Source organism: Sander lucioperca, chromosome 16 (assembly GCF_008315115.2).
Source record: "Sander lucioperca isolate FBNREF2018 chromosome 16, SLUC_FBN_1.2, whole genome shotgun sequence".
Classification (NCBI taxonomy): Eukaryota; Metazoa; Chordata; class Actinopteri; order Perciformes; family Percidae; genus Sander; species Sander lucioperca.
Window position 1 is genome coordinate 5,504,990 of NC_050188.1, and position 23,525 is coordinate 5,528,514.

Here is a 23,525-nt window from a genome sequence, read left to right on the forward strand (position 1 = left end):
GAGTGAAAAGCGTTTAGGAAGAGAAGGATCGGAGAGTTTGGGATGGAGTGTAGGGCTGAAGGAGTTCAGAGAGGTATGGAGGAGCGAGATTATGGAGCGCTTTGAACGTGAGAAGAAGAATCTTAAAGTCAATACGGTATTGGACAGGGAGTCAGAGCAGTTGTTTAAGGAGTGGAGTAATGTGTTCAGTTGTTGGGGTTCTGGTGATAATACGGGCAGCTGAGTTTTGGACCAATTGGAGTTTATGGATGGACTTGTAGGGTAAACCAGAGAGGAGGGAGTTACAATAATCAATACGGGAAGTGACAAGCGCGTGGATGAGAGTAGCAGTATTATTGGGTGTAAGTGATGGACGAAAGCGGTGCATGGTGTGTAAATGAAAGTAAGCAGACCGGGTGAGATTATTGATGTGTTTTTCAAAAGAAAGTGTGCTATCGAAGATGACCCCGAGGCTCTTGACGTGAGTGGAAGAGGGGACTTTGGAATTGTCGATGAAGAGTGAGAAACATTTTGCTAGAGTGGATTTGGAGCCAATAAGGAGAATTTCTGTTTTGCTACTGTTTAATTTGAGGAAGTTATGAGTGAACTAGGTTTTAACTTCGTCTAAACAGTCAGACAGGGAAGACGGAGGGAGCATGGAAGTGGGTTTGCTGGACAAGTAGAGCTGGGTGTCATCCGCGTAGCAGTGAAATTGAATATTGTATTTCCTAAAAAATAAAACCTAGAGGAAGTAAGTAAATTATAAAAAGGAGGGGCCTCAGAACTGAGCCCTGGGGAACACCACTGGTAACTGGGGTAAAGAAGAGGGGGGGTGGGCAGAGGTAGGTGAATGAAGTGCACTGTTGTCTGTATTATGTGAAGAGGGCAGCTGTTGGTGAATGTTTTCAATTCAGTCTTTTCTTATTCAATATTTCAGGTCATAGATCTTCAACAGGGGGTCCGGGACCCCCAGGGGGTCCTCAGAGGTAGGGCAGGGGGGCCACCAAATTATTGTTAGTTTTTTTAAATAAAAAAAAAAGAAAAGAAATTGCCATAATAAATCCCACATATTATGAGCAAATATGAATCAGCCTATTTGTGAATAAAAACACATTGATGGCAGGGCTTAGCAGCCTAGTCACCAAGGTAGCCATCCACAGATACAGTTAATCCTAAGGATTTACTGTTTCAACATGTATTTTTAACATTAAAACAGGATTTATAAAACCATGCCAACAGTTATTATTTTAATAGCTTAGTATTATATGCACTAAAAAGGTATTTATAAAGGCTTTAGGTGGCCCTACACGTTATTGTAGGCCCAATTTAATATGCAACTTAATTTTACACAATATATGTAGTTGGGGCTCTCAGTTAAGGGGTCCTTGGCTTAAAAAATGTTGAAGGCCCCTTTTTCAGGTTTTAGCGGCAGTTAATGAACACCATTTCCCATAAGCCCTGGATCTTCACTGGCTCGAAAACAGAATGCGGGTCCATGGGTGAGTTGAGGGATCACAGCTAGCTCAGACATGTCTGTAAGAGCAGCAGGACAGAGAGCAGAAGGTGGTGTAGAAGTCTAACAGCTGAAAAGTTGGAACTTTGGGATAATGTAATAGCTATAACAATGTACTGTAAGTACATATGCTGCCACACTGCTAAATTTCATGGGAGCTGTAGTTTACAAAGTAATCATCATTAAAATCACAAAGGTTTCAACTTCTTAAATAAAGTGATGTGGTGGCTGCTGATTTTTCTCAGAATATGGAAAATAAACTTCAGGAAAAAAGACAGCTAAAAGAAATACTGAATGAGAGATTGCATTGAGTTACAGAAGCTAGTGGTGAAGAGGCCAGCCATCTTGGCAAACAGCTGCTGCTCAATGACTTCCTGGAGTCTGATCTTGATGTTGTTGTTGTTGTTGGCAACCAGCAGATGCCAGTTGTTCCCTCTGCTTTCAGCTATCATGCTAAGCTGGTGCGTATTTCCAGCATCAGGACAGTGTACGTGGAATTCACTCAAAGAAATACTTGCTTTTTCCGTAAAGAAAGACAATTTCAAATAACCTGGTAAATACAAGGTTATTATAACCAATACAAATGATGGGCTGGGTATTAGAATAAGGCCCAAGTTGTAAAACTTCACGTTTTCTTAAATATAAGGCCCTAAAATGTAGAATGTTATAAACAAGAATTTTCATTTATTAAACATTTGAGACGTGAATTAATTAAAATGTCCTGCAATGTAAGCTTATATTTGATACAGTGGTGCATATCCAGACCTATCTTCACAGCGCTGTGTCAGGGCCAGAGAAAGGTCTAGAAATACTCATTATCATTCTGCTATAGGCTGGAAAATAAGCTCTGGCTTGTTTGTATTTCTTTAAACAAATCACCGTCCTGGGTGACGCTAAACCCTGGATGCAGCAAAGGCGTTCTTGCAAAATAGATAGTGGGAGGGAAGGATAATGCTAGCCTAGATAGCTGGCCAATGGCAGGTTCATATCCACAGTCCACATCCGGTGAGACTAGGGAAGTATCTGAGTTTAAAAACTCAAATTTGATTCCATCTTGTCCATCTTGTCCACCATCTAGTCTCACATGCAGCATGACATAACTTAGCATGCACGTCATAAGAATTCATATTAATTTTTCAAGGAAATAACTGCATTAATAGTTTTGTATAATTAATAAGAAGAACCCATTTGCAGCGGGTGTCCATGTAATTTTTATTTTAATGAAAAGTCATGAATGTCATGTTAGATACGGTATGTAGCACATCAAGTTAGGTTTAGTGATGTAAAGTAATTACTGTACTGCAGTTTATTGGTACAGTAACTGTCTCTATCTAATAGCACAGTATACTGGAACTGAATGCAAATGGGAATGTGCTAAGATGGTAAAAGGTGTGCTTGTTTTATTAATTGCAAAGTGCAGTAGTTCACCGTGCACATTTGTTAGAGCTGGTGAAGCAGGTGCATTGAATAACATACCCTATGCTATTCATGTTTTGACATTTATTGCCAACCAGAAAGAATTTCAGCAGCAAGGACGGACATTTTCAAAGAGCTGCTTATTCACCCTGCTAATAGACTGGATCAACGACGCTGGATGTTGTTCACCTATAGCTCTCTGTGTTGCCGTTCTTTAACTCTGTTCGTTTCGAAAAACAACAACCAGAACCTCCAAGCCAGCAAGCTACATGTTGAAAATGGCAAGTTTTTTAGACATTTTGGATCGTTCTTTCGGGGAATGATTGTAAAGATTTACAAATAATATGAGTACGGCATTTACTCTCTAACTGGGAAGTTTTGGGGCTGATTGGTACGATTCTATGGACAAAATACACATGGCGATACACTGGTAAGAGCAAATTACATTTAACCATGTATCCAGCTAATTTAAATAGCTCGTTACTGTATGGTGTGAACAGTTAACTTCATTTAATATATTATGTGGCGTTGTCTTTTGCAGGGTGTAAATGTTGCCCCAAAACACGTTCCTTCCTGAGACTACCGCCGCTGTGTCCGGAGCTTAGCGCCACCCAAGACGATTGTGATTTGTTTAAAGAAATGCAAACAACCCAGAGCATTTTTTTCTCCTATCCTGGAATGTATGTGTGGTGTAGCCACACATACATTCCATTCCACAGCACTGTGGAGTAAGGTCTGGCAATGCGAGACTACCATGCTAACCCCTTATAGATATGTAACGGGACAGTAAAATATATCCGAACAAACCCTTTATTTATTTAGGATGTCTCCCTATCCATCTTCTCTCCTGCCAAACTCTACCTCCATTTTCTAACCCAGTGTTCAGCCAGCATGGCTCCTTTGTGACAGCTACTTAAGAAGGACACCACCTGGACCCAGACCTCCCTAACTACAAAGAGGCTCTATGGTTCGTCAAGCAACAGCTCACCAATACAACTCTCCACTCGCACTGGCCCACTTGAGCCTGTATGACCCACTCTGCTTCGTCTGTGCTGGAGTGGAACAGCCAGTCGCCACCACTCAAATCCTTTAAGAAACTCTAAGGGTGAGAGGAAGCCTCTTGCTGGCCTGTGGGCATTTGAACACATGTGTGTCTATGGTAGAGGCTTCTCTCTTCACACAGATGAGAAGACACTCAACAAAAACTGGCCACAAGCCACTTATATTGTCGTGATGGATGGAAACAGTGACACAGTGCAAGGAAGTAGTACCGACAACAATAGAACATAACAGTCCAGTGAAGCTAAATATGCTACAGTATTCATATTCAGCTTTTTGTTACAGCCGTTTGTTTCAGATTACCTACGTTTTCAAGCTGTTGCTTCAGGAGCGGAGCTAGACATTGTAAACATTCGGGGCTCGGCCCAAACCTGGTGGGGTTGCGGGGTCATGCTCCATTTACGGCAGCTATGTGCATTATTTTTCAAAGCCATTTGATAATAGAATGTCTTTGGGAAAAACATGATAGTTGCCAAGGAAAAGAATAATCCTGCAGCACCTACATCCTATTTTGTATCTATTGTTCTCTAACTGTCTACTGCTGCCACCTAAAAGGGGGCAACAATTGTAAACAGCATTACTTATCTTGAAACTTATTTTTAGTCGGAGAGACTGAGCGGAAATGACACAAAGTTGAAGTTAGTTTAAAAACCTAAAAGATTCGGGGCTTTTGAGAAAACATTCGGGGCTGGAGCCCTAGAAGCCACCCCCTCCTTCCGCCCCTGTGTTGCTTCATCTCTTGTTTTAACCCTAAGGATGCTGCTTACATCAGCCCCAGGGTAGTGGCTGTTTTGAGGCAGATAGGTCTTTGAGTGTTGAGCCAGGAATTACACAGAGAGGAGTACAGTAAGATGTATGCAGGTTCTGCCTATAGGTGAAGAGTTAGATCCAGCAGCCAGGGTCCTGGCTCCAGGTAAGATGTGAGGCTTATCTTGGCTGCTGTGGATGAACATTTTCCCATGCCATTCAAACTTAGTGTAGTACCTGACAAGAAAAGCAGAACTTTTTTTGTGTGTGTGTGTGTGTGTGTGTGTGTGTGTGTGTGTGTGTGTGTGTGTGTGTGAGGTAAAGTTCTGGTTTATGACAGCAACAATGTGCACTTCAGCATTTCAATACTTATATTACATATAATTATAATTTCTATTTTTGAAGACATACCACCCTGCATTTACTGTGCATATTATGAGCAAAAAAGTAACTGCATCTGACATGCATGTGATGATCCCTCATTGCACAGGAAAACTGTGTGCAAACTATGATGAATATGGTGAGAATTGAACGAGGAAGTCAATCTGTAAGAGCTGTGATGGATGTTTACAGCGGACTGTTTAGGTCATCGTTTTACTGTTCAGCTTGAGTTTCTTTTTTAAACCCTACAAACTTCTTTTTTGATAGATGGTAGCAATAAACCCGATGAGTAAAAAGGTATTATTGTTAATACAAGTGATGGCCAAAACTACAAAAATAAGACCCAAATTGTATAATGTCATAATAGTTTTGCAGGTATTTGATCATGAACCAAAGTATTGGACACATTTGAATTTTGACCTGATGGTGACAATAGATCAAAAGTCAGGGGCTACTAAATTTGTTACAATTCATCCTGAGAGGGAAATAATATGTGTACCTAATTCCATGGCAATCCATCCAATAGTCTTGATATTTCACTAAAAGACAAAAATGTCAACATGCTGGTGGCACTAGAGGAAAGGTCTGTAACAAATCTGTATGAGTCATCCTCTGGGAAACAGAAATGGGGAAATGAATGTCCAATCAATGGCAATCCATCTTATACTTGTTGAGATATTTAATTGGCATTAGCCATGCCACTAGAATGGTCAACTAGGACTGTGCATCACAAACACAATGTAATCGAGAAAAAATATTATTTTGCACATTATGTTTTGCATGTAAACTCTTATTTTATTTTGTTTTGTGTTCTGAAGTTCAAACGGGAAAAGTATTAGGGGAAATTTCACAGTTTAAGGTGATTTCACTGTTGATTCATTTAACTGTTTCAAGTAAAAAAAAAAGTCAATGACTAATCGTGTTAAATTATCATGATTTCAATATTGACCAGACTAACTGATAATCGAGCAGCCCTATCCAGGTCAACATCAGAGTAGTAGAGGCCAAGATTTCCTGACTTTTGTCTCTAGTGTGGGTTTTAGTCCCCACAACACTGGATCCTATATTTCCTATAATGCACCATCACAGCATCCTTAGACCCGATGTTTCTCCTAAACACCCATGTCGTTCATACTCCACACAGTATATTACAAAGGCGTTGTTATAAATGTGATGCCTCCAAGCCTAAAACAAGAGAACCCCTGATGATGTAAATGAGAAAACAACCTCTCATGTAGAGGTCTTCACAGGTACAAAAATGCATGCCAATTCATGCAAATGTAATACTCTGAACCAGACCTGTCTATTATTTAAAAGCTGGCACCCTGACCCATGCAAAACCGAGAAATGTCGGACCTGAACCTGGCCAGACCCGGAAGACACAGACCTGATTGGCACCGATTTCACGGCTGATTTCTATTTACAAGTTAACGTTACTTTACAAGTTGTCACAACAAAACTTTGTGTCTTACTTAATGTTACGTTAGTAGCCTTCTCCCATGTGCCTGGCCATGACACATATAATCTATCCTCCTTGCCAAGAAAGTTGGTAAAAATCTATCCAGGTTTTCTGTTATTCCTCTCTTGCTGATTGAAACAGCATGGCTGATCCACTCGTTATTTCATCTTAAAGGCATACTATGTAACTTTTCCCTGCCTTTAAAGGCTGTCACGGTGACGCATCATGACAAACATGACTCGTTTAGAATCAGCTTTGCATTTTTGTTGCATCTAGCATAATAAAGATAACTTTGACTGTTTGCCCTTTGCCCTTTTTAATAACAATTGCTCGTTGCCACAGCTGCTAACGCTAGCATTGGTAACTTGCTATCATCTGTGCTCTCCGACTCTGACCTGTGCTCTCTGACTCATCATCATCACCGCTGTCTGATCACGGCCGGGTCTTCTCGGATCCCCTCAGGTATTACACATAATGTTAAACAGACCTAGGACCCACGGTAATAGAACAGGACCCGACCTGGACCCGATTGACTGTATAAACCGTGGATCCGAACCCGTACAGGTCCAGGGTCGGGTCTCAGATCCTAGGGTTCGGGGTTGACCCTTGAAGACCTCTACTCTGATGACATCATTACAGTTATTTTCTCAGACTTTGAAAGGCTCCGTTCATTATATACAACTGTCTTCACAGGCTGAGTAGTACTTACAACGAGTAGATTTTGGTGTGTAAAATGGAAAGAGATGGTTGGACATACTAGAGTATTTTATATCTCTCATTCAGAGTAATAATATCTCATGGCCATGTTTTTAGAATAAAGCCGCAGGCACAAACTGTGTTTTACAGAGGAACCATGTGTGCACAGTTTAGCCTCTGAGCAGTGAAAACAGACCAGCTGGCTCCAGAGCCACTGACTCCCACAGAGAGCATCAGCACCACAGGGACACATTCCCATCGATCTGTGTGGAGACCTCCATCAAGCTCCCAATAGGAAACTTTAGCAAAGTGAAAATAATCTACTGGTTACAAAGCGCAACTAGGGTGAACGCTTCAAATGGTTTTTCAATAAGCAGCGTTATGACAGTAACAGCTTTCTTGTTTCGAGAATAAAGGCAAGTATCAATTCATCTAGCATAATAAAAGCATTACACCTGGCTGCCAAGCAGCAAGGTGTTGATTCACAGCACAGATTTGATCTTACAAATTGCTGAGCTGGATATAGACTCTCGAGTGAACAAAACCACTAAACTCTTCAGCGACACTTCATTAATCAGTGATAGATCTTGGATACATCCAAGTAAAGTTACACCAGTGTTAAGGGGATAAAAACACAAGAATCTTTATGTGTTTTTGTTTTAATCACTGTTCCTTCATTAGAAGTACTAAATCAAACTGTACGAAAAAGTTCAAAACCTCATGATTTTAAATTCTAGAGGCAAATACTGGTGTAAACAAATGAGAGCCATTATATACTGCAGCACATTCACAGTTCATAATCATCGATCACTCTGAGATTATAATTGGTTGAATAAATTAACATGAACATGACATTTCGAATTAATTTGAAGTGAAGTAAAGAAGACAATGTTCTTAGAGCATTAATTAGTTTCGCATTGCCAGACCTTCCTCCACAGTGCTTCAGAAGAGGGTCTGGCTAGTCCACACAGAATTCTGGGGTGGGAGAAAAACGTACTGATTAAAAATCAATTGCTGACATTAGGAGAAACTCATAAGAGGTAAAAACAGGAGGCATTTCTTTAAACCAATTACAATCGATCTTGGGCAGTGCTAAGTCACGGTGCCTCTGCTTGTTTTAGTGGAACATGTACGTTCAAAAGTTGTTTTAGTCGTTCAACAGAAAACTCAGATTGGACAGATAGTCTAGCTAGCTGTCTGGATTCACCCTGCAGAGATCTGAGGAGCAGTTAACCATAGTCCTCAGAAATCCACCGGAGGTTAAAATTACAACATAAAGAAAGCGGAAGGTAACAGACAACTGGCCAAAAAGAGTGATATCTGCCAGAATTTCCAGATTTCACATCAAATGTCTTTATATGTGGGGACATGAAAGGGATCTCACAAGCAAACTTGTAAATTATGGAATGGATGGAATGTTTATTGTCAAATTTGATTGTTGAAATTGAATGTGTCTTTCCAAAAACAATGTGCTGCTTACCTAACTTTTTTTTCACACGGGCTTTCTTTGATAAACAGATGTTCCGATAAAAAAAGTTGTAAACATGTTCTGTGGATTATCCAGAGTAATGGGGACAGATATATTGGTGTTATCCTTTTTTTTATTTTATCATTTAAGTTTTTATTGCTGTGAGCACCACAAATAAAATATCCTTCACCTCCACTGTATTGGGGCGGATGCTTAAATCTCAGAGAAAGATATCTTAAAGCTATCTGCATTGCTCCTGCCACTGGAGGTAAGTGACTTTCTTTTGGAATGTTGGTGAACTAATCCTTAAAGAATAACCACGTTTTGTCATAAACATAGGCACCGATGCCGTAGGTGCTCCTGAGCTCGAGCACCCACAGAAAATGCTGAGCACCCACGAGTGCCAGACTGCCAGTAGGCTATATTAATTTAAAATTAAACATTGCAGTTGGTGCTAAGTGGAGCGTCTGTCATAGTGTAAATGGTTATGTCGCTGTCAGTCCCCTGCTCCATATCCTATCCTAGGCTACTAGACAGGTGGCACTGATTCTTAATTTGCCACGCAGCTGATCGCGGTTACGTGTCAGTTAAACTTCTCATCTCCAATCCTGTCTGTATTTGTGAGAAGTGGCGCTGTCCTGAGTTGAAAGATAGCCTACTTTACGGCTTTATTATCGAGTTATAATATATATAATAATATATAATATATAATAGGCGTGTGTGTTCATGTCGGCCGCTGTCCATTTCCTAAGCTTCTGAAATGCAAACATTTTTTGCCTACTTTTTTTTTTAAAGGGCGTCGGCGCCTATGGTCATAAATGCCTTGAAGCCGAACGCATCTTTAAAATAAGACTGAAGAAGGTTTAATGTCAGTAGAACACTGTGGCAGAACAGGTTGCTGTGTGATTTAAAAAAGGTAAACTGAATTTATGTTTTATTGCCATTCATATGATGATCTGAGTGCTTTCTATAAAATGTGCTCAATTTGTTTTACTTAGTTGACTGCTAAAGATTGCCTAAAACAACATAAAATCGAAAAGACATAAAAAAGAAAAGACCTTCATGACATTTACAAATTGTCCCTTTATTCTGAAGATTTCCTCTCCCATAAGACAAAACGCCACAACAAACATGACATATGCCATTAATCCCTGTATATGCACCCGTTATGAAACTTGGTGAATGAATGAGCAAATTGTCTCGTTTTAAAATATGCTCAATCATTTTATTGACTGCTGCTCGAGAAAAGAAGTCATGAAATCCTGTGTCCTTGATGTATTGGAGATTTACATAATCCATTCTAAGTAATGAGAAGCCAGAGGTATTACAGCCCATATGTCATCAAGAAAATGTAGATGAGTTAGCAGGCTTATTGACCCTCCTAGGGCTTGTGCTCAGGGGCGGCTTCTGGGGCTTCAGCCCTGAATCTTTTAGGTTTTTAAAATAACTGCAACTGACTCCTCAGAAGAGATACATCTCTAAAGCCATTCCCACTCCTTATTGCACGTTCTGTCAACCTGAACAAACTGGAACTTTCCTGCACATGGTCTGGGAGTGTGAACAGGTGCATGAGTTCTGGAATGAAACAACATCTATAATATCTGATGTGATAGGATGACGAATTCATACTGACCTGTCTTGTTACTTAATGACAGAAGAAAGTTTGGCTAGCCGGCGCAACCGCAACCGCAAGAAAATGATAGCTCAATGATGGCTCCTCCCCCCCCCACTCGCTTTGTATAAAACAGTGGTTGGCATATTTTCTTGACATAGTTATGCTTGAGCTCTCTACAGCAAGGATTAACAAAGCCAAATCATCAACTCTAGATCTATGGAAAAACATAGCAGCACAAGTATCAGTCCTAATGTAAATGGACTGTATTTATATAGCGCTTTTCTAGTCTTAACGACTACTCAAAGCACTTTTACATAGTACAGGAACCATTCACACACAGCAGTGTCTTGCCAGTGTCTTGACGCAAGGACACTTTGACATGTGACTGCAGGGCCAGGGATCGAACCACCAACCTTCCAATTGGCAAGCAACCGCTCTACCACTGAGCCACAGCCGCCCATAATGACCTCAGAATCACAAGAATTAGAGGAGAGTGACTAGGCAAGGTGTGATTTCTGTTTCTGTATTTTGCTTATTTGTTTGTTTTTGTTTTCCTCGAGACCGCAGAGGGTGGGAGAGGGTTTTTGATCTTGTTCAATTGTGTTTGTCTGTTCTAAAATCTAAAAAGTAATAATAAAAAATATTATATATATATAATATTAAAAATAACTGCAACTTTCTGTCATTTTCAGGGTTGTAGCAGAAAATTCTGGGCCCTGTAAAAAGGCATTCTCTATGGGCCCATCCCCACATCCACAGCTATTCATTCTAGGATCTTTTTGGGCCCTCCTCACATGAGGGGTACTCGGTCCCCTTCCCCCCCGTAGTCCGTCACCCATGGTCATTTTTTGCTCAATCTCTGACTGGACCGGAAAATCAATGCCGTGGAAATTTTTTACTTACTAACGCCATACATTCTGTGACCTCTACTTAAAGTAGGTTTCAAGACCAGTCATGTTGTTTATGCCAAATTCCTACCCTACCTATGTTATGCAACTTATAAATAGTAACATCAGATCATTTTTGTCTCTCTGTAGTTGGCAGGGGTGAAAATCCTCAACTTTTGTTGTGTACTGGTTTCAGAATGATGAAGACAGTTGGAGAACAATTAGATACAAAATAGGATGTCGGCTCTACAGCCGTTTTCCGTGACAACAATCATGTTTTTCTCAAATGATGTACAGATGTTTAGGCATTCTGTTATCTCAAATGGCTTAAAAAATAGTGCATATATCTGCCAATCTCTGAATGTTTACGTCTATCTCTGCCCCTGGTTATGCTTTTTGATGTTCTAATGAAAGCACCAACACAGCTGGAGAACCATCAACAGGTTTTCTTTGGGAAATAGGAAATCCAGCTCTCCAATCAGTCCTTGTCAAGATGCAACGCAGATGGACAATCTGTGTGTTCCGCTATACACACACAGGCACGCATGTGCACACACACACACACACACACACACACACACACAGTAATCACTGTCTCCATGCTTCACATCTGCAGGACTCCACCAAACAATCCCTATCAAGATAACAGTGTGTATTATCATCCTGAGGATGACAGCCGTGTGGAAGCAAAGTGTAGCTTTTAGCAGCCTGTGGCACTGTGTGGAGTATCAGACAAATCACAGAGCACGCCTATTGTATGCAAAGTAACCCTCGAAAACATTTCAATCCCATAAACCCTATAGGCACCATATCATTTCCTTTAGTCCAATATGTTTCTTATATCTAATCATATGTAAAATGTTTTCCTGTGCTGTGGGACCAGTTTTCTTATAACCAGATGTATGTCGGGCTGGACTGGCTATGCACACCTAACACTGATTTATTTTGTAGAATACATACACGTCAAATGCAAGAGAATAAATATATGTTTTGGAAAACAAACAGAACATGATGTTTTTTACTACAAAAAGGAATAAAAAATTAAAAACGAATATTAAAATCCAAACTGAAGAACAAACTCAAAAGAGACTTAAATCCAGATAATTCAAAATCAGTATGATGAATATATAACTACAAATAGAAAAAAAATTTGAAAGTATAATTTACAGATCTATTCTTGTAATTGTCATAGTTAACATACCTTTTTTTCCCCTACCACTCTATTATTTATAAATAGCCTCATAATGGTGTTTTTGAATGGGTTGATTCATAATGCCCTCTCTTTTAGTGGATGTGTCCAAAAAAATCTGGAAGTGACACTTGCTGTGCAGCGTAATGGAAACTGTGACTGGCACAATAGGTCCAACCAGAACTCGGCATCTGACTCATCTTCACAAAGCCCTTTCATTAGAAAGGACGGGTAATGAATTTATCTGCAAGGATGGTGGTAGCCACTTGTTTAGCACTACAACATGAAAGTATTTGACTCAACTATTGTAGAAATAATCATGCACTACTCGTGAAGTTAGAGCTACCTTGACATTTGGAACATTTATCTCGGATTTCCTCAAGTAAGTCTCGTTGTTGGCAGTAACATTTATTTAGCATGAATGTAAAGTGTCAGGAGTGATAGGCCTATGTTACCGCGTGTTACATTCAAGTTGCACTGATCAATATTTTTATGTTAATGATGGATCAGATTACTATGTGTAATCTGAAAGGGTTCACTCATAGTGGCAAATCCATAGATGATTAGCATCCAACTCTGCAGTTCCCCTCAGCTCAACATGACATCATGACTTTGTGTAAACACCAGCCACTTTCCTAAAGCCATGTTATCGCAAGGCTACGTGTTATTGCCACGTGGCGTGTTATTGCGAGGCTATGGTTGGGTTTAGGAAATGTAACATGCTGGTTGGGTTTGGAAAAGAAGAACCGGTTGGGATTAGGAAAAGAACAAACGTGGAAAGAAAACATCACACGCGGGACACGATCCCCGCTCTCCTGGGTGAAAGTCCTGTGTTTTACCCATCCTCGACCAACCTCCCTACGCTGATTTTTCATACTACTCGCTACGGCGTCAATTCACACGCAATCGCAAGGTAATGTAAGTCAATGGAGGCGAGACGGCATTGATAAACACGCTAAAAAGCGAGTATGCGTCTTGATAACACGCCAATAATGGCATACGAATTGCTGTGTCATACATACGCCACTTCATGAGATCAGTCTGCTCAGCTATACAAAGAGCTTTTGGCATTTTAGCCAGCTTTGTTTTTGTTCTCTACATCATCATTTTTGCAATGACACTGGGGATATTTTGGACTTTTATTTAAAATGACATATTGGTCAGTTTGGACATTCATGAACAATGAATGTGCCAACCACCACAACAGCCTGTGAGATGTGCAATTCATTTTCCACCAAACACGTTTTTCATTTAATTGTTGATTGTAGCAAATATAGTTTTAATTAAAAAGCAATTATGTTTTTGTGTGCCATTCAATGGTCTTAAAGTGCTGCTGACCCTGATTAAGCTTCACTAGTCTGGGTTTTAGGAAGAGTTTTGCTAATGGTCTCTATGATGTTTCAGAGGCTCTTTCACTCTAGCAAGTCAAAAAGGAAACACAAAATGCTTTGTTCAAAAGCATCACTGGTCTCACTCTTAAAAAATCCAATTTCAGTCATATCTAAATTTTTTAAAGCAGAAATTATGAAATATTTTGACTAATAGTTAGGATCAGAGGATGTTGATGGATAATCACAGTTTATGTTCAAATTTAGTCAAGAGACTGTTTTAAAACCATTTCATTTGCGAAGAATGTTGTATGGGTTCCATACAATGTACATGCATGCATCCATGTTATTTTTTATTTGGGCAATTTGGTTAAAAGAAACCCATATTTCTGATATAAAAAACTTTGAAAACGGGTCAAATTTGACACGAGGACGACACAAGGGTTACCAATGTAAGAAAGGTAGGTGTATATATAGGCACTGTACTGCGGTTGCTTTTGTCCCTCCGAGCAGAGTTCGGGTGAGAACACCTTGCGCTCACCACATGCTGTCATCACTAAGTGTCGCAATGGGTGCAATTAGTCACAGGAATAAATACAGTCAACTTGCAGGGTCAATCTGGAAAGAGGGGAGGGTGCTTACAGCCTCATCATGGCGGCTGAGATGGGCCCCTTAAGACAGCTGGTCTGAAATGTGCTAACAGTATCACAGCTGGGCTCCAGTTTCAGACCTCCAGCCTTTCTTTTTTCTTTTTCTGTTTTTTTGGAGCAGTTTATGGAGCCATGATGAGAATGATGATGAGCATCTGATCCCGGATTACTACCAGAGGTTCCTTTAAACTGAACATGTGAGGCCTCCAGCTTTTTTTTTTTAAATCCTCCATGAGTAAATGTGTAGCCTCAGATCCTCAGTTTAAAGTGCAGGCTTAATGTAAGATTGTACATTTTTCATACTGCAGCTATTACTATTATCACCATAACTACTACTACTGCTGCTACTACAACTGCTATTACTACCACTGCTGCTATGACATCTATTATTACATTTTTATTGCCCCCGGGATTATACTGTATCTGTCTGCCACACATTAACACACTTTTTATCTGTTGTAATTTAAATGTTATTGTAATTATTATTATAATGTAATTTGCTGAAATGCATGCTTTGCACTCGGCCCCATTGGAAATGAGCGTTTCCCTCAATGGGCCCCCAGTTTTAAATAAAGGTTTGAAATGAAATGAAATTAAAATACTTGAAATGTGTACATATTTTCCTGCTACCTGAGCCTCATTCAGTCTTTAAAGAGGCTGGTATGTGGTATATCTCAAGGACCTAACCCTAACCCAAAAGGAGGAAAACAAGTTGTGTACACTGAAGTGGAAAGTGAGTCCCATCTGTTTCTTTTGTGCTGTAAATACTAGATGATTTAAGAGTTGCAATTCTCCATGAAATGACTTAATCAAACCCTGAAATATCAGATGATCGAAAATGGGATTTATTTTCCATTTTGATTCGGTTAGGATTGCTAACTTTGTGTAAAAGCCTGAAAAAGAACACATGGTTTGACTATATATGATGTTTGGAGTATTCTAATTATACAGTACATGTTATGTTAGTGATTAATGAATTTTGTTGCGATGTTTGTTGTATGACATGTAGGTCTCAAATATAAATGTGAAAACTATTCTCAATGGTTTCCTTTATTTTTATTGGTTAGACTTTACTTGAAGGTATCTACATAAGAGTGACATGACACTGTCATGAATGTGTCATAAACATAAACAAGTCATAAACGTTTATGACATAACGCTTTTTTTAGTAAGTGTCATTCGGTTTTTGTCATGACAAGTTAGGGTTAGGGTTAGAGTTCATGTGTTCATGACAGTGTCATGTGTTCATGACAGTGTCATGTCACTCTTATGTAGATACCGTCAAGTAAAGTGTTACTTTTTTATTATATTTTTGGGATTATTATTTGAAAATATACAGTTTATGTATGGTGGTCAGTCTCCCTCTATATACTGCCGCTACTGCTACTACTTCTACTACTTTTAGTACAAACGCTGCTACTACTATGATTAATACTGCTACTGCTATTATTACTACAGCTGCTGCTGCTACTACTATTATAGTCTGGATCAACGGAAGTACATTTCCAGGATAATTGCCTGACATCTGACGCCGGTGTCCCTCACCTTCCGCTTTCTGTGTGTTGCCGTTCACTACGGGAAACAACAAACTTCAAGCTAGCAAGCTACACGTGGAAAATGGCAAGTTTTGTAGAAAACTTGGATCGTGCAACAAGGCAGTCCTGCTTGGTTCTTTCAGGGAATGATTGTAAAGATTTACAAAGACTTTTTTTACGGCATTTACTAACTGGCACGTTTTGGGACTGATTGATGGGGATGTGTTATGGACAAAATACACACAGCGATACCACGGTAAAGTAAACTTAGTTAGGAAAAAAACAAAGTCTGATTGGCTGGTAACTTTAAAAATCTGCTAGCAATGTTAGCTGGTGATCAAAGAAGCCCTGACTACTATTACTAAAAACGCTGCTGCTAAAACTGCCACACCTTCTGCTACTAATGCTGCTTCTACTATTACCATCAAGGTTCAAATACCTACTACTATTTTTTACTATGACTGTCCTCATGCACTTTTACTGCATATTCTTTTACATTATGTTATTTTTCTTTCCTTTAAAATGTGATCACATTCTAAAAAAGTTCTGGAGTGAACAGATAATCTACGTGTATGGCTTTCTGTGCAGCGAACTTTGGTGTTGAGCTTTATTCTTACACTTCTCCAGGGCTATTTGGTCTTTCTTGGGATTTATTCTGCTGTAAATGTACACATCCGGCAGTGAGCACGCTCTCATGGAGCGCCACATATCTTAATAGGTATCTTTGTACCGTTTCTACTGTCCCACATGACGACACTGCGTTTAATTAGTTTCCTCAAACAGCTCACAGTTGACACAGTCCAAATTGTTTTCCTTATCTTTGCAGCAGAGCTTTTCTTTTTGCACAAAGTTACTTTCAATTCTTTCACTTATAATTATTATGAAAAGCTATTTATGGAGTGCAAACGAATAAATCCTGTTGCGTTATTTCTGAGAGGAAAAAGTCCCTCAAAAGGCAATAACAGGTGAGAGTACGAGGTGATGAATCTCAACTGAACGGTATATTTGAGTACGGCCTTCCAATCATTGAGTGAATGAATGATTGAATCAAAGCTCCACTGCCTAAAGACATGGATGGCTGGGTCAAATACTACCTGCAAATAATTCTTAGCCTTGGATTTAACGGGCTTGGAGGGCCACATGAAATTGGCCTGCCTTATGAAGTCTGGATGGTCGGGCAAATCACAAAAAAAAGATATCAAACGACATCAAGACACTTTCCTGTGATTGCTGAACTTCATGCTCTGAGGCATCCAGAAAATTCCATCTCTCCTAAACCTACAGTAATATCAGTGAGAGAACAGAACATAACAGTGAGAATAGGAGCAGATGACTGTGTGCAGTTTCCTCTACATCCGATCAAGACAACACCGCCACACCAGGGGTCATGGTAACTTTCTGAGAGATCCAGTTACCATATTCCAACCATGGATGTATATCTGTATCAGTATCTCTGTGTCCCAATCAGCAGCGACAGATGGCTGCCCACCTAGAGCAACGTGACATCATGACTTCACGTAAACATACACGCCACTCTCTAAAGCCAAGTGCCGTGTTATCTGTATGCATTTTGAGCTATCCGCGTGTATGTCTACGCCGTATTGAGAATGAGGACATGCGTCATGGTAGCTTGCTGTCACGTGACAATTTGGGAGGTGTCTGAGCCCGCCCACCATTTTGGGATCCTACGCTATCGGTTGCCAGGGGCAACAATGTAAGAGCGACACAGACGGAGCAGGAAAGACGGCTCGAGGAATTAGCAATCACGGCGAACGGGAGATACTTCTGCTTAGAGCCTGGGTCTGTCCGAGGTTTCTGCCTGTAAAAAAGAAGTTTTTCCTCGCCACTGTCGCACCAAATGCTTGTTCGTGGGGAATTGAAATTGTTGGATCTTTGTAAATTATAGAGTGTGGTCTAGACCTACTCTGTAAAGTATCCTGAGATAACTCCTGTTGTGAATTGACACTGTAAATAAAATTGAATTGAAACTGAATGGATGTATTATAAAACCTGGACACAACATTTGAGGCGGAGCCCCGTTCATTCCTATGAGGGTTGCTCAGTGGCGCATGAAGCCTTCAAATTACTCGGATGATCGGCACTACTTCCGTATTGTGCCGCCCATTGAGCAAGCGAGCTAGAGACCTCCGCCGGCCGAGCCGGCTACTTCCTGTTTAGCCCGCTAACTTGAATGGGGTTTAAATGATTAAATTGTGCGGCTCTTCTAGACTTTCCAAATGTTATCAGACCGAATGGATCGAATTCTGATAGTGAAAAGAGTAATTTTACCAGGATTGTGAGTCTCAAAGAAATGTATCCACTGATTTACAGATGTCTCTTTCGCCATCTAAGTCTATGGGGAAAAGTCTTTTTGGGCCAGAGGGTATCACGTGGCGGGCCGGGAGTTGCAACTCCACCGTTTGGCTGCTGTGTTCAATCTGCTTCAAAGCCCGCCGCACTTCCTTGGGGGCCTGATTCCAACTCACAGTGTCAAGTTGACACATTGAAATTTACATTTCACTGAACTGGCTCAAAAACCTGAGTTGGAATAGTGATAACTCATGAAATGAAGTTGAAATTTCACAACTCATTATGTTAAGTGGATGTAAACTATAGAAAGAAGTTACTATAACGTATTGATCAAATCCTTTTATACAGTGTGGTGCCTTTGGCCATTTTGTTCATTCTTGACTCTGTATGATGTAAAAACTTCCTTAAGCTCTATAGTATAGAAATCTACCTCTCGTTGTTCAGACATACTGCTGACAGACATAGTGTTGACCATGCCATGGCAACATGCTGTTCTTTTGGTATTGTCAACAAATCCCATGAAAAGTTTTGAACCAATAATGTGTTAGTCCGTCTCTCAATACTTTCCAACTTCCCCACCCTGTGTTTTGCCCTCAGCCTCAAGCCCATTGGTCCCTACTGAAGAAAATCCTTAAAATCTTTAAAAATGTGTCACGAATGTATAGTTTCATTTTTTTTTTTTAAATGCTAAATGATATCCTAAAAGTAGTTTTTAGCAAATGTTACTCAAACAGGGGGAAATTGTGTATTTATTGGGGACTATTTTCTGCTGCGGATTGATACACATTTCATGCTCTATAGTTAGATTGACAGCAGCAATAGAGCATATGTAGGATTTAGTCAAAAATAAACTAAAATGTTTGTTGTAATGAAGTAACAGCAGGTGTGTGGGTCATTAACATTTTAAATAGTTTCTGAGAAAACAATAATGAAGGAATAATATATATCAGGCTTTGGAGACACTGACAGTATGTTAGTAGGATCGGTCAATTGTTGGTTTATGGTCCATAGGGTTTATATTCTATAAACCCCATGACAATGTAGAATTGTAGTTTTCTTGATCAGCAGTGAAGGACATTACAATACTAACAGTGTTTTCCTATTCTGATCCATATGACAATATGTCAAATGTATGTAAAATGGCAAATAAAACAGACGTTCAATGCAGGGGAATGCATACTTCTGTTGTTTTACACAATTCACAACTCTGCAAACGTGTAAAACAGCCCCCTCAGAAACTCATTTTGTGAGTTTATAATTACAATTTGCCTGAATTCATTAAGACGGCAGATTTAGTAAAATTATAACACAATATGCTCGTATAACCATGACACAGTTCCACTTTAAACATTAACTCGCACTAATGTTCACAACATTGTAATTTGGTTTTCACAATCAGCAAGAAAAATCCCTTGTTCTGCCAGAGCTGTTTCCTATTTCTTGTATTTATTGCATTCTGCTACAACCAAATTAATGCAACTACTGTCATGAAACAAACCCTGTTCTGTTTAACTTAACTGTAATCCAAACAACTGTACTTCCCTTCCAGTGCTGGAATGTAACGAAGTATATTTACTCCAGTACTGTACTCAAGTGCAAATTTGAGGTACTTGTATATTACTTATTACTATCTTTTTTTAATGCCACTTTCTACTTCTACTCCGCTACATTTCAGAGAGAAATATTGTTCTTTTTACTCCACTACATTCATCTGACAGCTTTAGTTACTAGTTACTTTACAAATTAAGATTCTTGCACACAAAACACATGTAGTTTATAAAATACGATGTATTATTATAAACTGAACGATCCAACAATATAACGGCGCACAAGTCTATCTGAAATGATTAAACACTTAGTTGATTGACACAACTGTTTGGATCGTTTCCAGTCTCGAAAAGGTCCTTTCTGCGTTGAGTACTTTTAAGTACATTATCCTGATGATAATACTTCTTCCACCACTGTTCCCTTCCTATTCACAAGTAAACAAGGTTCACTCCTTTACATTTTGCAGGAAAAAGTCTGACTGTTCTTGAACTGCTCTTACGACTTAAGAGTATGACAATGCGTAAAAGCGTTCCATTTCCTTCAGAAGACAGAGACACAGTCTGCTGCAGTGAATGTAACCACTTCACAGGACATGAATATTACAATGGCTCTCGTTGCTGTAGCCTAGAAACAACAGTGTGCAGGAGCCACCTTCACTGCTCGGTGCAGGCGTCCCTTTTAAGTGTAGCCTGGAAAAACTGGAGGACAGGCAGGCCTGGTGCAGTGCTTTCCTCCAGATACAAGCGCATTTTATCAGAATACAGCCTAGAAAATCTGCTTAGAAATATAAGAAATATTGAATAGAACAACACAATCAAATTCTTAATTTTAATCAAATTGTGTATCCTAATACAATACACATTCTCAGTCTGCCACTTGAAAAAAAAAACTATTCCAGTGCTGGTTCCATAGTATCAGAATTTTGGATAGTCATCATGGAAACATTATTTGGTCATGTGACAAGGGCTGGGAAGATTGGCAGAACAGGCGGACAGTACTCTGATTCAATGGAAATCACAATTGTCAGATTGACAGCCCTCTAGCCCAGTGGATTGGTGGTGGGGGGGCAACCATATTCCAGGGGGGGGGGGGGGGGAGGCGAGTGCCACCCCACGCCCCCCTTCTAGCCCCGCCCCTGACACCTGTTCTGCGGGAAGGGAAGTTCATTTTTAAATGTCCTGCCGCTTCATCTAAACTCAGCGGGTTGAAAATCGAGTTTGAACTCTCTTTTTTTACGTCATAGGTGCAAACTGGAATGAATTCAATTAGCTCCAACTTGATTCGATAAAACTTCGTTCAGCATTATGGTGATGCAAATGCACAAAGGGAATGCGATTTTAATGTGGAGCGTAAACCAAGAGAAACTCAATGAACCCTTTCGTCACTGCTTGAAATAAATATTTATGACGCAAATGCATCATCGTAAGTCGCGTCAAACTGATTACATCATGTCTCCTTTCATGATCACCAGCTCTCATAGTTCACCTATCTTTTTTTCAAATAAAGCTCTTGATCCAACAGCAAACCCCTACAGTAATGTAAGTCCCTGAACCTAACAAATACACATTCAAATGTCAAATTCTTTTTCTGTATTTTCTGTTTATTTCTTATTCCTGTATAATATGTTTTTTAGTTTTTTTGTTTGTGTATGTATGCACCAATCACCGAGGCAGCTTCCACGTATAGGTGTAACTCACTGTGGCAATAAAGCCTTTTTCTGATTCGGATTCTGAACTCAGAGGAGCTGTCCTTTCAGCACCACCCTGCTGCCCGCTGCTGCTGCTTCTCTCAGCCAGTCCCGTTCCCCAAGCCTCCTCCATCACATCTCCTCTCCAAAAGCTTTAAGAGTCAGTCTCGGCGCGTCTAACCCCCCTAAACTCGTTATACTCTTCCAGACTTCAAGGCTGCATCTAGGTGACGCGCCGTCAAAGTTGAATTCGTAACGTACTCCCATATGGAAACCCATATGTATCTGTGCTTTAACACCCAACTGAGTGCGCTACGTCATCCTTCAGTGTGATTTAGTATAAATCCAAATATCCTCATGTTGTTTGACCGTGGTGACACAAAGCTCCATCAAGTATAGGCTACAACTCCTTTCGGACCTGCGAGTGATTATACTGCAACATGTTGCTTAAAAACTTCTATCTTAACTATCTTAAGACTCGACAGACATATTTGTGATCAGGTCGGATACTTTGGGACTGCTCTGAATATGAATACTTCGCCAAATTTCTGCCTACATGCTGTTTTATTGACTTGACAATGTAACTGTCCTCATAATAAACTATGTCCTGTTGCGCAACAGTGATAATACTCCGACACTGAGAGGCACCTGCACTGGTTATGGGCTCGGTTATACTGTTTTTTAGAGACTGGAACTCACCAAAAAAAAAAAAAAAGACTGATACTTACCTATGGTGGTTATGACCGTGATTGCAAAGTAAAACGACCCTGCGAATTTCCACTGCACCCCGGCTCTGTGGGGCTCTGCCTCCATGATGATGCTCTCCAGTTTGCGGTAATCATCCTCGCTGATGTTATATTTCCCCTGGAGACGCTTCTCCTCGGCTTCCAGCTGCTCTTTTTCCCGCATCTCGAAGTCGGACTCCAGGGCGTCAAAGACGGCGGCCCCGACGAGCAGGTATGTGAACGTGCAGATGATCAGGGACAAGGTCCGCACGTTTTGCCGCTTCATGGCCAACAGGAACCGGCGACCGAGGGGCTCATGTCCCCTCGGATTCCCCGGGAAGGCGCAGCAAGCGTGGGGGAAGCCGTGTGGACAGCGCCTTGAAGCGGAGGCGCAGAAAGGTGCGCTCCGGTGACGGTGGCCGCGCTGCACGCCGGAGTCGGAGCAGCGGTGGAAACCCCCCGCCTTGTAGTGATCCCGGGGACACACTCCCAGATCCTGCTCCTGGTTGGCGGAGAGACACAAGAGACTGCTCGATCGCCTGGACCAGGAGCCCTGCAGCCGAAAGACCCTGCGCAAGACCTGCCCAAACCAAGTCCTCCCGGTGCGCAGTGCCATCAACAAGCTGCTCCCCAGATCGCCTGTTGGTCTCTGTGTTCCTCAAGTGCACTATGCTGACGTGAATCAATTCTTCCAATCAATTAAGTGATCAGTTATTTACTTTGATGCTCCACTCGCTCCGTCTTTGATTAAAATGTCCTAGAACTGGGCATCTTTCCGCATGTCTCTAAGTTTCAGCTAAACACCAACCTGTTCATTGTAACCTCATCAGCATGCAGGCTATTTTTAGCAGCCATCCACCACATACAAAAAAAACCATCCAGTTTCTGTGGAAGTCTTAAGTGGTCCTCACAAACCGCTGACATCCTCATCACAAATGTGCTGAGTCGCGGATCAGAGCGGAGGGGTCACAGAGTATCGCCGAGGAACACACCAAGTTGGGAAACGTTACTCACACAATGCGCGGACCAAACATTTTTCATAGCATCATTTCCCCTTTGCAGTTGCTTTATTCCTGGATCAACTCACCACTTCTTAAGAGGAATAAAAAAAAAACATTCCAAGCACAACGAATCATCGTCGACAACAGGTTCCATCGCAAAGAACAGTTTCCCCCACTATATCTTTTTTTTTAGACTATGTAGAAGATAAGAAAGACAGACCATACTTTGGAGCTCGAATAAGCACAATTAATTCAGGCAACAGCGCGCTCCGTGCCCGCAGTGGCACTTATGCTCCGTTGCGCACATCCAAACCTTCCCTCCAGTACAGTCT

General features: G+C 40.6%; 1 protein-coding gene across 1 annotated transcript in view; it reads right to left on the minus strand.

Moving 5' to 3' along the window:
* Positions 1 to 23,525, minus strand: part of kcnk9 (potassium channel, subfamily K, member 9) — a 55,688-nt gene extending 32,163 nt beyond the window's left edge. The window contains exon 1 of the mRNA XM_031279137.2: positions 22,196 to 23,525. Coding sequence (XP_031134997.1) covers positions 22,196 to 22,808 — 613 coding nt within the window. The 5' untranslated portion in view covers positions 22,809 to 23,525. The remainder of the gene's footprint in view (positions 1 to 22,195) is intronic.